Source organism: Pocillopora damicornis, chromosome 10 (genome assembly GCF_964200805.1).
Source record: "Pocillopora damicornis chromosome 10, jaPocDami1.2, whole genome shotgun sequence".
Classification (NCBI taxonomy): Eukaryota; Metazoa; Cnidaria; class Anthozoa; order Scleractinia; family Pocilloporidae; genus Pocillopora; species Pocillopora damicornis.
Window position 1 is genome coordinate 9,057,432 of NC_142679.1, and position 17,172 is coordinate 9,074,603.

A 17,172-nucleotide genomic window follows, 5' to 3' on the forward strand; every position below is an offset into this window, starting at 1 on the left:
TAATCTCTCTCCCCTCCCCCCGTAAGTTCCCTTCACTGCTAGTTTACGCTCCTAAGAGGCGCTGAGCACTGTGAGCGAAGTGTCTTACTATTGAAGTGTAAACTTGGCACTGATCCGTAACAACAGTTCCAAGCACTGACATTGTTGTGCGTCAGCTGACAATAAGGGAAGATTTATAACTGAGAATGTGGTATTGAATCAACTAATAATCCCCTAACTGATATTTGGCTTTATTCTCATCACTTGTATGTTTGATATTGTATTGATTTGGTGAGGGGAAATTATGTATTGGTCACTCGAAGGAGTTCAAGGCTAATCAATTGATCTTTATACATTCACGACTTTCCGTTTTATCAACAGATGACGGAAAACAAACTCAACCATGGCACTGAAACTTGATCCAAATATACCGTACCTGAAATAACGTTTTAAATCACTAACGTCCTATCTAAATCTTTTCGTCAGGACTTCAGACAAAAAATTCCTTATGGGCTGGTAGATTCTCGCAGATCTGTGAGCTCCCTTTCTTTAATGTTTCAGGGTGTTTTTGATCAAAGATCATCGTTTTTTATCAATCCACAGTTTTCAAATCCCAATGTTCATTGATCCTTTGGGAATAAGCCTTTAGTTCATTATTCGGCTTCAACTCCCGATTCTGTTGAACAAAAACGTCAAAAAAATCACAAGTTTAACCTAATTTTCGTTATTTACTTTGTAAGTTATCATAGTGAATTTACTCTTTCGAAAACATCTCGTTCATTATAATTACCCTTTGAAATAATTTCAAACTACTCGCGCAGGAACAAATTTAAAAGACGTCTGTAGAGATTTTTCAAGTAACGCAAGGTAAGGAACAAGGCAGAATTAGAAAATTTCGTGGAGGTGGAAGACGCAGAGTAAAATCAAATGATTTAAAATCAATTTCCTGATTCGCCAGAAGCCGAAGCCTTTTGTTTTTTGTTGTTGTTTTTTTACTTTGGTTGTTCGCAATTAAAACAAGATATGCAACATGATTTTCAAAGATTTAGTCAACATCTGAAGAAAACCGTAAACATTCACTTATTACAAGGGTCGTAAAACTGATACGAAGAATATAAAGGGACATAATTATCTAAAACTAATACATATGTTAAAGCTCCCTTCGACTTCTTTGTTCATCAACTGGCGTCGCATGTTAAATACTATTTGTTCCATGTCACAAATCCACGTTGGAAGCTTTCTTTGGCTTGATTCAACCCTAGGCAAAAGAACGCAAATCATCGCTTTAGATCGTTTTGTACTTGTGAAAAGTATGTTCTTAAGAGTAACAAGCGCCACAACTTTAAACTTAAATGTTCTCCGCTTGTGTTATGACCGCTGAGACAATTCTCTACGTTTTTTTTTTAATTTCAGCCTTTGTTTCGTTATTAAAATTTACTTTCTCACTTTTTGCGTGCATCGATGTGGTTTTGATCAAACGTTTTTTCTCAGTGATGGTTCTCTCACGTGACGGTACATGTTAGGATTATAGTTAGCTCGATTTAAGATCTTTACTTCTCTATCCCTTCAACTGTGGTCTTAATCAGTTACGAAAGCCTAAAAATCCCATCAATTCCACAGAGGAATGGTTCTATAAATAAATTACAAGTATGAGCCATATTGTTACACTGATAGAAACATGCTTCCGTGCAAGTCTAAAAAGGAAGAGAAAACTCACAGTCGAATGTGCAAATTGATTTCCAGCTGAGTACTCCAATTCTGCAAATATTTACTCTTAAATCAACTGTCTGTCCGTCATCTCTCACCTGTCTGGTGAAAGACAGACGAGAAGGAAACTTATTAATTTCAAGAAGATAACCATTTTACAACATGCACCGTGAGATTTTTTCAGAACTTTGGCGATAACTTTTCTTGTTCGAGGTGAAGTTTCAAATTCTCGAAAATGAGAAAGTCTACTAGTTCTTTCAATTTTATCGTTGTTTAGTTCTGATTGCTAGACAGAAAATTAAAAGGCATTCAACACGCAATCTAAAAACCCCAAACGACTGACACAACTCATGCTCAGTTCTTTACTACGTGAGTGCACATGGTTATCCAAGTCGGAATAGAGTAAATGCTGATATAACGCACACTAGACAAGGGATATTTTATGACCATTTATTCTGTCGGAGAGTCGCCTTGGTCATCACCAAATAAAACAAGCTGTTTGTCGAAGAATTTCAAGAGCTAACAAAGCATCAATGCAGACTGTTTGTTTATGCCTTTTCAGCTCCTCTGTTAGGGTTCGTAACATCTCATGCAATTATGAAGTGACCTTCGGGAGAATCATTGCATGGAGTGTGTAAGTGTGTAGATAAACGAGAAAGATTTGATTCAGCAAAATGAAAATGACTCAAAAGGGTGCGAAGTTACACGTTTTGTGCATATGTTAATTACCTCTATGGCAAAACAGACAAGCATAACAGAAATTAAATCATTTTAGTGCGAATCAGTACTTCAATTGACAAAAATTTGTCAGTCAAAATCTCGATATTGAGAAATAGCAGTTAAATTCTATGATTGTTTGGAATAAATAAACATCATTATCCAGGCATTAATACCCCTTAAAACAATTACTGTTTCAATATGCAGTTTACTCAACGGCACTTCACCCTTGATGCAGTCAACATTCCAACCGCCGGAAAACTTGTGCTTTCCTCTGACCCGAGAATGGCCACAAGTAACTAACCATACATACGCTTTTATAAAAAAAATTTAAAAAGATAACTATTTTAGTCAGTAAAAGGCTTTCTATAGACTGCCTGTTTTTGCTTAAATTCCTTCAGGCTCTCTTTCACTTTTGCGCACTCTCAGGTTATTTGCAGGGAATGAGCGAAAACAGTCATGCAATTTGGCTAAAATCTGAAAAATAATGCATAAAGTAGCTACTACACGTTTGAGGCATTTTCAAAGCAAAAACTTAAAAATTTATTTCAAGCTGAATATACAAGGTTTACAAATATCTTGGATTATCTCACGTAGCTAGGAGCCTGTGTACAGCTGTGTTTGTGGTAGTCGAGGACACATGATTCATCACTATTGTCCACACACTTCCAATCTTTCAATAGCTTTAGTTGATTTGTCATTAATCAATGGTGCACGCTGATAAAACGGCCTAGTTAAGATCACTTCCTGTGTAGTCCAGACCTTTTGTGAGAGCCTTTTCACCTATACTCAACTGCAGAGCTTACCACGTTTTTGGACTTTGAAAGAGAGACTAAATGTTCTTCCAACTGGCACTCGAGCTTATAGCGTTTGAATTTTGTCATTGTGTAAAATCTAAATAGTCTTTATCGCTCACCAAACTTTCAGAATTCGCCATCTTAGGATTCTTTTAACTTCAGCCCTCGTTATTTGCTAAATTTTGCTTTCTCAGTTTTCGTGCGGGTCGATTTGGTTTTGATCAAACTATTTTTTCCTGTGATGTTTCTCTTGCTTGACAATGCATGTTAAGATCATATCTAGCTCGATAAAACAAAAAGTCTTCGCTTCTTAATTTCTCAAATTGTGGTCTAAACCAGGTACTACAGCCTGAAAAACGCATTAAAATGGATAAAATTTAAAATCATTGCTTCTAAATTTCTTCACTTGTGGTTTAATCAGTTATTACAGCATGAAAATCACATCAGCTCGATGGAGAAAATATTTTATGATAAAGTTCAAATAAGAGCCATAAACTTCTATAGAATCTTGCTCCAATACTTGTCTAAGAAAAGAGAAGAGAAACGCCTCAGTTGTATGTGCAATTTGATTTCCAGCTAAGAACTTCGAGCCCGCTAATATTGCGAACTCTTCAAACGATCTCTGGTGAAAGACAGTCAAGAAAGAAACTTTTTTATTTGGGGGCTACATGCACCTTAAGATTTTTCAGAGAAGTTTTTGGCCATAACTTATTATGTCCGAGGTGAAGTTTCAAGATCGCTTAGTTGAAATGTCTAAATGTTTCAAGCATATGATTGTTTGATTGTTATAGGTACACAGCTTCCCAAATAAATCATGTTCTAACACAGTTTTTTTTAAATTATTACTTAATTCAACAAAAACATGCCTGACAGGAAATTATAAGGCATTCAACACGCAATCTTAAAATCTCAAGCAATTTACTTTTTTACTACGCGAGTGCACATGGTTGTCCAAGGGAATAGAGTAAATGCTGATATAACCCACACTAGGCAAGGAATATTTTATGACCATTTATTCCGTCGGAGAGTCGCCTTGGCCATCACCAAATAAAACAGGTTGTTTATCTAAGAATTTTGGGAGCTAACAAAGCACTAATGCGGACTTCTTCAGCCTGAAAGAAAAAAAGCAAAAACAAAATACGAGGAACATAATTACTACTTACAGAGAAAAAAGTGACTGATGTATATTCATGATGTAGTTTATCTATGTGTTTAGTCAGTCAAAATCTCGATATTGAGAAATAGCAGTTTAATTCTATGATCGTTTGGAATAAATAAACATCATTATCCAGGTATTAACACCCCTTAAAACAATTACAGGGTTTTATCAAATTTTTTTGACAATTTTTTTTTATTAATTTTTTGATTAATTTTTTCAAATTTTTTTAGACAGTTTTTTAAATTAATTTTTTCACCTTGCCCAAAAAAATGATCAAAGTTTGTGCAACTTCGCCTGATCCTATTAGTATGTCTCGCCAAGCCTTTTTGATCATTGGCCCCCGCATAACCGCTAATTATGGCTTATAAATACAGGCGTTTAGTGTTAACTTTAAAACTTCCCGAAGAAGTCGGAGAATGAAGAAGTTTTACAACTACGGTGCGCAGAGTGTTACTCACTAATTTAGTTTTAAAAAATAACTAAAAAATTGTTTTAAAAAAATTTCTAAAAGATAACTAAATAATAAAAAAAATTATTTAAAAAATTATTAAAGATAATTAATTTGGCCTCCAAAAATACTTACTTACATAGATTAGCTATTGTTACAGTTTTCCTGTAACACAAAGTACAATCTAAGTCTTGCTGAATATTATTGATAACATCCTGAATACGGGCATGACTAAAGTTTAACGTAGTCTTACAGACCATAATCATGCCTGGCCGAGATCTATGATTAAGTGGCCTGGAGAACCGAAAAAATTAATTAAAACAATTATTGAAAAAAAAATATATATATATAATAATTTTTAAAAAATTGTTTGAAAATATTGGGGGCCACGGTTTTATTCTCACCTTGCCCAAAAACATTTTTTTTTTAAAGTAAAAACTTGCAAATTTATTTCAAGCTGAGTATATAAGGTTTGCAAATATCTTGGATTATATCACGTATTCAGGGGCCTGTGTACAGCTGTATTTGATAGTCGAGGACACCTGATTCATCAATATTATCTACACACTCTCCATCTATCAATATCTCTAATTGATTTGTCATTAATCAGTGACAGCAAACTGATAAAAACAGCCTAGTTAAGATCAGTTACCCATCACTTCACCCTAAAGCCCAGACCGTTTGTTTGAGTTGTTTCACTTTTACTCAAATCGCAGAGGTAAGTGCGCTTTTCGATTTCTGAAGAAGACTGATGTTTCTACTCGCTCGCACTCAGGCTTAGCGTTTGAGAGTTAATACTCTATTTTATTGAACTCAAATAATGTCGCTCAAAAAGTTTTGGAATTCAGTTGCTGGTTTTTACCTTGTAACAAGAAACATGAACGCTGTTATGTTTCTAGCAATGCTCTCAACATCTTCACTTCTTTCAAAAAATTGTAATAAGAAGTCTCTTTTATAGAAGAGGTTTTATGCACATAGTTAAGAAAATGGAACAAAAATGGAACTAAGTCGAAATCCTTGAAATTGTTTTTTTTAATTTCGTCTGACCCATGTTGTTTCTCATTTATGTTAAGGCTTTTTACGGGAAACCCAGAGATCTAGTCGTAGCTGATTATAGATATTTGTGGTTCAGGTTCTCATTTCAGATTAGTGATGAGTCTTGTCATCTGCGTTTTGCTGATCACTTCTTGTGTGACATTCGCCAGGTAAATATTTATAAACTAAATTGAGTAGAAGAAATTTATTACATATTGAAACTCACTTTGCTTTCAGCAATAAACCTTTTGCAATACCTCGGTATTGTTCATTCTTTGAGCATCTTTAAAACTATTTGGTGACTTGAATCTTTCTAGCAGCGCAATGCGATCAGTTTTTAATTTACGATTTCACATATTTTTTTTTCAGCTCCGAAGAGGAGCTCTATGGAGTTGTCAATGATGGTAAGTTCTACGAGCGACATCCACCTCAATATGCCAGCGATAATTGGCTGGGATCAGCCACTTTGATCGGCAGTGGAGAGTGGAACAGCTTCCAGTTTTTGTTCTTCCACCCAGACGGTACTTTATATGGTGTTCACAACGACAGGTTCTACAAAGGGCCTCCGCCTAAAGCTACCGGTACCGATGCTGCTCAGGACTGGATGAATACAGCGACTCTTGTGGGCACTGGAGGATGGCATGTCTTCCAGTTTCTGTTTTTTGATCCTGAAGGTATACTCTATGGTGTTGCCGATGGCAAGTTTTATCGGCGAGCCCCTCCTACACATGGCTCAGACAACTGGCTGGGATCTGCTACACTGGTTGGAAGTGGCGGCTGGCAAGTATTCCAGTTCTTGTTCTTCGACCCAATGGGAATGTTGTATGGCGTTGAAAACGGCAGGTTTCACAAGAGAGAGCCACCCACGCATGCAGGAGACAACTGGCTGGGATCAGCAACTCTTATTGGTACTGGAGGATGGAACCATTTCAAGCTGCTTTTTTTCCTGAATGACGGCAAGCTGTATGGTGTCAACAACGACAAGTTCTACAAGCGTACACCTCCTGTCCGTGGGAACGATAACTGGCTGGGCTCTGCAGAATTGATAGGCTCAGGTGGCTGGTCTGTGTTTAAGTTCCTGATGGCTCCTCTGAGGCCACCTCCAAGGTGATTTTATCATTATTAGATTCATATCCTGGTATTGCATTGCTTAAAGTTGCTGCGTAAAAATTTACACGTGAGTCGCACGAAAAAGGTTTATTTGGAGGTGTGGGTGGGGTGGGATACTAACACCCCTATCAATTCAGTCCCTCCAGTTTACAAAAGAAGATACAAGAGGGAGAGATAAGTGTTTCCTCAGATGCGAATCAAATAATGTTAGGCAGATAGACTCAAATGTAAACAGCTCAATGTGTACTTCAACTGATAAGGATGAAGAAATATCAATATAAATAATCTCGCCAGAACGACGTTTGACTAGAACCCAGTGAACAGCAAGACCATAGAACAGTTTACTATCCGCAGGATTAACGTGGAAATACAAACATATCATGTTGAAATTGTGTACATCGTAAAATAACAGCAGCTATTTTTCCAAACCGAGGAAAGCAGATGACCCTATATACCTTAGATCGTGATATAACTAAACCTTACTAAAAAAAAACAAACAAAAACAAAAAAAACAAAAAAGAAAGGAGTGTCAATTTATTCAAGGTACTTTGAACCACATGATGCGGTAGGTTTTGTTCCCAATAAATTACAACAGGAAAGAACACATTCGAAACACCTTGCTGAATACTTACTTTTTAAAGAAATATTTCTCACATAATAAGCTCCACTTAGTACCTACAAAAGAGTGTTGTGGATCAGCGTGTGAGTCTAGTTGTCGTTGTTGATGTTGGTGTTTTTTTTTAAGATTTTGTCTCGAAAGTTTGATAGCTCGTAATCCGGTCAAATGAAGGAGAAGGACGTTTTCGTAACCATTAATGTTTAGTAAAAAACGAATAGATTTGAGGTACACTTTATTATAAATTTGTCCTTTTCATCAAGACGTGAGAACAAATTTTGAATCGGTTATAGACTTGAAATTTAAGGACAACATGTCAGTTAAACAGTATTTTTCCAGCTATTCATCGTGATTCTCTGCCATAAAAAGCGAATAGAAAATGGACCAGTCGTGATCTTTGGTGCGCAAGGAACAAAGACAAGAATCAAAATGGGTGGATACAACCAAGCTTAAATTTGTGCTCAATAAATAAACACGTTCTGTTGTGGGCAGTTTTAGGCCAAGTTGTTCACCAAATTTAAATATTTAAGGCTTCCAAGTGAATCTTAATGTGACACACCTTTGAGTTTACACCCACCATTAGTCTCCATAGCCATCATTTTAAGAATAACATCTTTAGGTCGGTCCTACAACATATTTAAGTGCACATAGATCAGTACTATATAACAGCAGTAACAGAAATATGGACTTCTTTTCTTCTAAACGAGAATGGATTAGTCGATAAATGTAGTCAGTTTGTAACAGCTTAGAAATTCATTTGTTCTTTATAGACTCTATGGAGTTGTCAATGATGGTAAGTTCTACGAGCGACATCCACCTCAATATGCCAGCGACAATTGGCTGGGATCAGCCACTTTGATCGGCAGTGGAGAGTGGAACAGCTTCCAGTTTTTGTTCTTCCACCCAGACGGTACTCTATATGGTGTTCACAACGACAGGTTCTACAAAGGGCCTCCGCCTAAAGCTACCGGTACCGATGCTGCTCAGGACTGGATGAATACAGCGACTCTTGTGGGCACTGGAGGATGGCATGTCTTCCAGTTTCTGTTTTTTGGTCCTAAAGGGATACTGTATGGTGTTGCCGATGGCAAGTTTTATCGGCGAGCCCCCCCTACACATGGCTCAGACAACTGGCTGGGATCTGCTACACTGGTTGGAAGTGGCGGCTGGCAAGTATTCCAGTTCTTGTTCTTCGACCCAATGGGAATGCTGTATGGCGTTGAAAACGGCAAATTTTACAAGAGAGAGCCACCCACGCATGCAGGAGACAACTGGCTGGGATCAGCAACTCTCATTGGTACTGGAGGATGGAACCATTTCAAGCTGCTTTTTTTCCTGAATGACGGCAAGCTGTATGGCGTGCACAACGACAAGTTCTACAAGCGTACACCTCCTGTCCGTGGGAACGATAACTGGCTGGGCTCTGCAGAATTGATAGGCTCAGGTGGCTGGTCTGTGTTTAAGTTCCTGATGGGTCCTCTGGGTCCTGTCTGATGAATAGTTTTCATAACGACGGCACAGTAATTCAAAATGCAGGATCTTAGATCACCTGAGAATTAAGCTAATGGATGGATGATGGAAGATATTTGTTCTCTCTTCCATTAATATAAAACAAGGGAAATAAAATTGAAAATGCAATCAAAAAAAGTTTCTTTATTGATAACACCATCTGTCTTAATCTTGAGCAAACGCGAAAAAACACCTCAAATATTTTAAGCATAGGATGAAATGCAGAGAATCCTAGCGCAGCTTTGCCGAAGGGGAAAACTGCAGTTCATTAATTGATTTTTAAAAAAAGGAAAGTAAAGTTTGGCCAGCTGTTTGGGATCTAAACGATTTTTGATGCTATTAGTCGTCAGTCTTAGAAACCGTAAGCTTATAACAGAGACTACACGCATGCTCGTTAAAGACATCTCTTTGCCCCAACCCTCCTCTAACCATCATCAACGTTATCGCCATATTCGATTCTCCATCTTTAAAGATGAAAATATGTATTCAAATGTTTTCACACGACTGTAGCACATTTCATTATGCTAGAAATATCAATAACTATGTGACCTAAATATTCCCGTGTGAACCTGCAATGTCTAAGAGAAACTGAACCATTTCCATCACTTGTTAAGTGCTCAAGATGATGATATTACGAAGTAAGGTACTCAAGGTATTTCCCTAATTTAATCGGCTCATGTCAAAAAGATTTGAGAAGAAGAAATTCTCATACAATTACAGTCCTTCTGTTTTTTATTAAATTTTTACCCTCTTTTTAAAAGTTTCAAGCACTTCATTTTCCAACAACTTCAACTAATGCTATATTTGAGTGCAAAGAGCTCGTTAGAAAAAGTACGTCTGGTTAAGATCAGTTACCCATCATTTCACTCCCAGATCATTTGTTTGAGTTGTAATGGTTATGAAAAGCGGGTTCTCGCACATTTTGAAAACAACCTTGATTTCAAGGCAACACATGTATTTCACCTCGAAAATCAAGGTGGATTTTAAACTTAATTTCAAAGAACAGTTCTGGCGCATTTTGAAAACAACTTTGATTTCAAGGCAACTCATGAATTTTTCCTTGATTTCAAGTCAACTTGAAATCAACCTTGATTTAAAAAAAAAACAGTTCTGACACATTTTCAAAACAGCCTTGATTTCAAGGCAACTTGAATTTTTCACAGGTTCACAATGTCTCATTCGCGGGTTCTGGCGCATTTCGTGTCCCAAAAGGATATGCAAAGTCAACACAATTAAACTTGTCTGTTGCAACAGACAATTTTTTTTATCTTGTTTCTGACGCTTCAAAACCAGATTGAAGAAAATAACTGAAAAAATTCTGACGCATCAGAAAAGTTTTGAGGAAAACAAATTTGGAAATTTTCTGAAGCGACAGACACAAGAAAATAAATTTAAAAGAAACAGGTTGAAGAAAATAAATTAAAAATTCTGACAAAATAAATGAGAAAAATTTCGAACGCGTCAGAAACAGATTGAAGAGAATAAATGAGAAAAATTTTTTTTAAAGAAAATCTCATGTATTTTCTTTAAAAATTTTTCTGACGCATCCGAAACATTTCTCATTTATTTTCTTCAACACGTTTCTTACACGCCAGAAATATTTTCACTTATTTTCTTCAACCTTTTTCTAACGCAGTCAGAATTTATTTATTTTATTCATTTATTTTCTTCAAAATTTTTTTTGACGCGTCAGAAATATCATTCTCATTTATTTTCTTCAATCTGTTTCTGACGCGTCCGAAATTTTCCTCATTTATTTATTTTTTTCAAATTCATTTTCTTGTTTCTGTCACGTCAGAAATTTTTTCAAATTTGCTTCCCTCAAAATGTTCCTGATGCGTCAGAAACAAGATAAAAAACTTGTCTGTTGCTACAGACAAGTTTAGTTGTGTTGACTTTGCATATCCTTCGTAAAAATAATATGCAACCCGTTCGATGTCTTTTCAAATTCAAATTTTATTTCGTTATGTTTACGAGTGATCCGAGCTTTTTTCGACCCCCAAACGGTAAAATTCATGAGTTGCTTTGAAATCAAAGTTGTTTTTTGTGGGACACGAAATGCGCCATAACCCGCGAATGTGAACTTGTAAGTAAGTAAAGTTGCCTTGAAATCAAGGTTGTTTTGAAAATGTGTCAGAACTGTTTTTTGAAATCAAGATGAAATTCATAAGTGGCCTTGAAATCAAGGTTGTTTTCAAAATGCGCCAGAACTGTTCTTTGAAATCAAGGTTAAAATCCACCTTGATTTTCGTGGTAAAATTTATGAGAATGATCTGGGCCTTAAGGTGAAATGATGGGTAACTGATCTTAGCTAGACGTACTTTTTCTAACGAGCTCAGGGCTATAGCCAGACTTCAGAACAAGACGAGGCAAGTTTCGAGCGCCGAAGTCGCACTTGAGCACTTAACAAGTGATGGAAATGGTTCAGTTTCTCTTAGACATTGCAGGTTCACACGGGAATATTTAGGTCACATAATTATTGATATTTCTAGCATGATGAAATGTGCTACAGTCGTGTGAACACATTGGAATACATATTTTCATCTTTAAAGATGGAGAGTCGAATATGGCGATAATGTTCGATGATAGTTTGAGGAAGGTTGGGGCAAAGAGATGTCTTTAACTAGGATGCGTGTAGTTTCTGTTATAATCTTACGGTTTTCAAGACTGATAACTAATAGCGTCAAAAATGGTTTAGATCCCAAACAGCTGCGCCAAAACTTCACTTTCCTTTTTTTAAATCAATTAATGAACTGCAATTTTCCCTTTAGCAAAGCTTTGCTGGGATTCTATGCAATGCATGCGATGTTTAAAGTATTTGAGGTGTTTTTTCGCTTATGCCCAAGATTAAGATAGATAACGTTCACAACTAAGAAACTTTCTTTTGATTGTATTTTCGTTTTTATTCCCCTTGTTTTATATTAATGGAAGAGAGAACAAACAATTTCCATCATCCATCCATTAGCTTAATCCCCAGGTGATCTAAGATCCGGCATTTTAAATCACTGTGGCGTCGTTATGAAGGCTATTCATCAGTCAGGACCCAGAGGACCCATCAGGAACTTAAACACAGACCAGCCACCTGAGCCTATCAATTCTGCAGAGCCCAGCCAGTTATCGTTCCCACGGACAGGAGGTGTACGCTTGTAGAACTTGCCGTTGTTTACACCATACAGCTTGCCGTCATTCAGGAAAAAAAGCAGCTTGAAATGGTTCCATCCTCCGGTACCAATAAGAGTTGCTGATCCCAGCCAGTTGTCTCCTGCATGCGTGGGCGGCTCTCTCTTGTGAAACCTGCCGTTTTCAACGCCATACAGCATTCCCATTGGGTCGAAGAACAAGAACTGGAATACTTGCCAGCCGCCACTTCCAACCAGTGTAGCAGATCCCAGCCAGTTGTCTGAGCCATGTGTAGGGGGGGCTCGCCGGTAAAACTTGCCATTGGCAACACCATACAGTGTCCCTTCAGGATCAAAAAACAGAAACTGGAAGACATGCCATCCTCCAGTGCCCACAAGAGTCGCTGTATTCATCCAGTCCTGAGCAGTATTGGTACCCGTAGCTCCAGGCGGAGGCCCTTTGTAGAACCTGTCGTTGTGAACACCATATAAAGTACCGTCTGGGTGGAAGAACAAAAACTGGAAGCTGTTCCACTCTCCACTGCCGATCAAAGTGGCTGATCCCAGCCAATTGTCGCTGGCATATTGAGGTGGATGTCGCTCGTAGAACTTACCATCATTGACAACTCCATAGAGTCTAAAAAGAACAAATGAATTTCTAAGCTGTTACAAACTGACTACATTTTATCGACTCTTATCCATTCTCGTTTAGAAGAAAAGAAGTCCATATTTCTGTTACTGTTGTTATATAGTACTGATCTGTGTGCACTAAACTATGGTGTAGGACCGACCTAAAGATGTTATTCTTAAAATGAGGCTATGGAGACTAATGGTGGGTGTAAACTCAAAGGTGTGTCACATAAAGATTCACTTAGAAGCCTAAAAAAAGGAAGTCAAATTTGGTGAACAACGTGGCTTAAAACTGCCCACAACAGAACGTGTTTATTTATTGAGCACAAATTTAAGCTTGGTTGTGTCCACCCATTTTGATTCTTGTCTTTGTTCCTTGCGCACCAAAGATCACGACTGGTCCATTTTCTGTTCGCTTTTTGTGGCAGAGAATCACAATGAATAGCTATAAAAAATTCTGTTTGACTAACATGTTTTCCTTAAATTTCAAGTCTATTACTAATTTAAAATTTGTCCGCACGTCTTGATGAAAAGGACAAATTTATAATAAAGTGTACCTCAAATCTATTCGTTTTTTACTAAACATTAATGGTTACGAAAACGTCCTTCTCCTTCATTTGACCGGATTACGAGCTATCAAACTTTCGAGACAAAATCTTAAAAAAACACCAACAGCAACAACGACAACTAGAGACTCACACGCTGTTCCACAAAACTCTTTTGTAGGTACTAAGCGGAGCTTATTTTGTGAGAAATATTTCTTTAAAAAGTAAGTATTCAGCAAGTTGATTTAGCGTTAACAACCAGGTTGAAAACGTGAATTGGCCACCGTAAAGAGTAAAAAAGCTGACGTTTCGAGCGTTAGCCCTTCGTCAGAGCAAGGTGTTTCGTTAGAGCAAAGTTTTTTTGGATTGTTTTCTTTCCTGTTGTAATGTATTAGGAACAAAACCTACCGTATCATGTGGTTCAAAGTACTATGAATAAATTGACACTCCTTTCTTTTTGTTTTGTTTTTCAGTAAGGTTTAGTTATATCACAATCTGAGTTATATAGGGTCATCTGCTCTCCGCGGTTTGGAAAAAATAGCTGCTATCATTTTGCGATGTACACACTTTCAACATGATTTTTTTGTATTTCCACGTTAATCCGGCGGATTGTAAACTGTTCCATGGTCTTTCTGTTTACTGGGTTTCAATCAAACGTCGTTCTGGCGAGATTGTTTATATTGAGTTTTCTTCATCCTTATCAGTTGAAGTACACATTTTTACATCTGAGTCTATCTGCGTAACAATATTTGATTCGCATCTGAGGGAACACTTATCTATTCCTCTTGTGTCTTTTGTAACCTGGAGGGACTGGATTGATAGGGGTGTTAGTATCCCACCCCACCTACACCTCCAAATAAACCTTTTTCATGCGGCTCACGTGTAAAATTTTACGCCGCAACTTTAAGCAATGCAATACTAGGATATAAACCTAACAATGATAACTGCAAATCACCTTGGAGGTGGCCTCAGAGGACCCATCAGGAACTTAAACACAGACCAGCCACCTGAGCCTATCAATTCTGCAGAGCCCAGCCAGTTATCGTTCCCACGGACAGGAGGTGTACGTTTGTAGAACTTGTCGTTGTTGACGCCATACAGCTTGCCGTCATTCAGGAAGAAAAGCAGCTTGAAATGGTTCCATCCTCCAGTACCAATAAGAGTTGCTGATCCCAGCCAGTTGTCTCCTGCATGCGTGGGCGGCTCTCTCTTGTGAAACCTGCCGTTTTCAACGCCATACAACATTCCCATTGGGTCGAAGAACAAGAACTGGAATACTTGCCAGCCGCCACTTCCAACCAGTGTAGCAGATCCCAGCCAGTTGTCTGAGCCATGTGTAGGAGGGGCTCGCCGGTAAAACTTGCTATGGGCAACACCATACAGTGTCCCTTCAGGATCAAAAAACAGAAACTGGAAGACATGCCATCCTCCAGTGCCCACAAGAGTCGCTGTATTCATCCAGTCCTGAGCAGCATCGGTACAGGTAGCTTTAGGGGGAGGCCCTTTGTAGAACCTGTCGTTGTGAACACCATATAAAGTACCGTCTGGGTGGAAGAACAAAAACTGGAAGCTGTTCCACTCTCCACTGCCGATCAAAGTGGCTGTTCCCAGCCAATTGTCGCTGGCATATTGAGGTGGATGTCGCTCGTAGAACTTACCATCATTGACAACTCCATAGAGCTCCTCTTCGGAGCTGAAAAAAAAATGCGAAATTGTAAATTGAAAATTCATCGCATTGCGCCGCTAGATTCAAGTCACAAATAGTTTTAAAGATGCTCAAAGAATGAACAATACCGAGGTGTTGCAAAAGGTTCATTGCTGAAAGCAAAGTGAGTTTCAATTTGTATTCGATTTCGTCCTTTCAATTTAGTTTATAAATACTTACCTGGCGAAAGTCACACAAGAAGTGATCAGCAAAACGCAGAGGACAAGACTCATCACTAATCTGAAATGAGAACCTGAAACACAAATATCTATAATCAGCTATGACCAGATCTCTGGGTTTCCCGTAAAAAGCCTTAACATGAATGAGAAACAACATGGGTCAGACGAAATTAAAGAAACAATTTCAAGGATTTCGACTTAGTTCCATTTTTGTTCCATTTTCTTAACTTTGTGTAAAAAACTTCTTCTGTGAAAGAGAATTTTTACTACACTTTCTTGAAAGAAGTGAAGACGTTGAGAGCATTGCTGGAAACATAACGGTGTTCATCTTTCTTTTTACAAGGTAAAAACAAACAGCTGAATTCCAAAACTTTTTGAGCGACATTATTTAAGATCTAGAAAAAAAAACGATTAAGCCTGAGTGCAAGCGAGTAGAAATTCAGTTTTTCTTCAGAAATCGAAAGCGCGCTTACCTCTGCTATTTGAGTTAAAGTGAGACAGCTCAAACAAACGGTCTGGGCTTCAGGGTGAAACGATGGGTAACTGATCTTAACTAGGCTGTTTTTATCAGTTTGTTGTCACTGATTAATGACAAATCAATTAGAGATATTGATAGATGGAAAGTGTGTAGATAATGGTGATGAATTAGGTGTCCTCGACTATCAAATACAATTGTACACAGGCTCCTAAATACGTGATATAATCCAAGATATTTGCAAACCTTTTATATTCAGCTTGAAATAAATTTGCAAGTTTTTTTACTTTGAAAAAAATGTTTTTGGGCAAGGTGAGAAAACATTATTTAGGAGGCTACGGTTTTAGCTAAAAGCCCTCAATATTTTCAAACAATTTTTTAAAATCATTTTTTAATATTTTTTACAATTATTTTTTAATATGTTTTAAAAGAATTGTTTTAATTAATTTTTTCAGTTCTCCAGGCCACTTGATCATAGATCTCGGCCAGGCAGAATTATGGTCATTAAGACTACGTTAAACTTTGGTCATACCCGTATTAAGGATGTTATCAGTAATATTCTGCCAGACTTAGATTGTGCTGTGTGTTACAGGAAAACTGTAACAATAGCTAATCAATGTAAGTATTTTTGGTGGCCAAAGTAATTTTTTTAATAATTTTTTTAATTATTTTGCTAAGTTTGTTTAAACAATTTTTTAGATATTTTTTTTAATAGTAAACTAATGAGCAGCACTTCTTTATTCAGAGGACAAATGACAAATTTCGGACGCATCAGAAACAGATTGAAGAGAATAAATGATAATTTTTTTTTAAAGAAAATCTCATGAATTTTCTTTGAAAATTTTTCTGACGCGTCCGAAACATTTTTCATTTATTTTCTTCAACACGTTTCTTACGCGTCAGAAATATTTTCACTTATTTTCTTCCACCTTTTTCTAACGCAGTCAGAATTTATTTATTTTATTCATTTATTTTCTTCAAAATTTTTTTGACGCGTCAAAAATATTATTTTCATTTATTTTCTTCAATCTGTTTCTGACGCGTCCGAAATTTTCCTCATTAATTTTCTTTGAAATTTTTTTCTGAAGTGTCCGAAATTTTTCTCATTTGTTATCTTCAAAACTTTTTCTGACGCATCCGAAATTTTTCTCTAAAGGGGTAAGTTTCTAAAGAAACACTGAATTACCTGCGAAATTTTTCTCATTTATTTTATTCAAAATTTTTTTCTGACGCGTCAGAAACATTTTTCATTTATTTTCCTCAACCTGTTTCTTTCAAATTTATTTTCTTGTTTCTGTCACGTCAGAAATTTTTCAAATTTGTTTTCCTCAAAATGTTCCCGAAGCGTCAGAATCATTTTTATTTATTTTCTTCAACCTGTTTTTGACGCGTCAGAAACAAGATAAAAACTTGTCTGTTGCAACAGACAAGTTTAGTTGTGT

General features: G+C 37.0%; 2 protein-coding genes across 2 annotated transcripts; one reads left to right on the forward strand and one right to left on the reverse strand.

Annotated features, from left to right (window-relative positions):
- The first annotated feature begins 5,295 nt into the window (after positions 1 to 5,295).
- LOC113682130 (uncharacterized) lies at positions 5,296 to 9,215 on the forward strand. Its single transcript, XM_089185196.1, has 4 exons — positions 5,296 to 5,525; positions 5,940 to 6,012; positions 6,212 to 6,949; positions 8,339 to 9,215. Exons 2-4 carry the CDS (start codon positions 5,960 to 5,962, stop codon positions 9,060 to 9,062), a joined length of 1,515 nt encoding a protein of 504 aa, XP_089041322.1. The 5' UTR covers positions 5,296 to 5,525; positions 5,940 to 5,959; the 3' UTR covers positions 9,063 to 9,215.
- Positions 9,216 to 11,955: 2,740 nt separating this feature from the next.
- On the reverse strand, positions 11,956 to 15,894 carry LOC149038807 (uncharacterized). The gene is made up of 4 exons (XM_089185197.1): positions 15,729 to 15,894; positions 15,257 to 15,329; positions 14,327 to 15,064; positions 11,956 to 12,833 (listed from the first exon to the last, which is right to left on the reverse strand). Exons 2-4 carry the CDS (start codon positions 15,307 to 15,309, stop codon positions 12,110 to 12,112), a joined length of 1,515 nt encoding a protein of 504 aa, XP_089041323.1. The 5' UTR covers positions 15,310 to 15,329; positions 15,729 to 15,894; the 3' UTR covers positions 11,956 to 12,109.
- Between the last annotated feature and the right edge of the window lie 1,278 nt (positions 15,895 to 17,172).

Coding starts and splice junctions, on each gene's coding strand:
- LOC149038807 (XM_089185197.1), bottom strand. CDS start 15,309: ATGAGTCTTGTCCTCTGCGTTTTGCTGATCACTTCTTGTGTGACTTTC. Junction 15,065..15,256: donor TCTTGTGTGACTTTCGCCAG/GTAAGTATTTAT, acceptor TTTTTTTTTCAG/CTCCGAAGAGGAGCTCTATG. Junction 12,834..14,326: donor CCTCTGAGGCCACCTCCAAG/GTGATTTGCAGT, acceptor TGTTCTTTTTAG/ACTCTATGGAGTTGTCAATG.
- LOC113682130 (XM_089185196.1), top strand. CDS start 5,960: ATGAGTCTTGTCATCTGCGTTTTGCTGATCACTTCTTGTGTGACATTC. Junction 6,013..6,211: donor TCTTGTGTGACATTCGCCAG/GTAAATATTTAT, acceptor TTTTTTTTTCAG/CTCCGAAGAGGAGCTCTATG. Junction 6,950..8,338: donor CCTCTGAGGCCACCTCCAAG/GTGATTTTATCA, acceptor TGTTCTTTATAG/ACTCTATGGAGTTGTCAATG.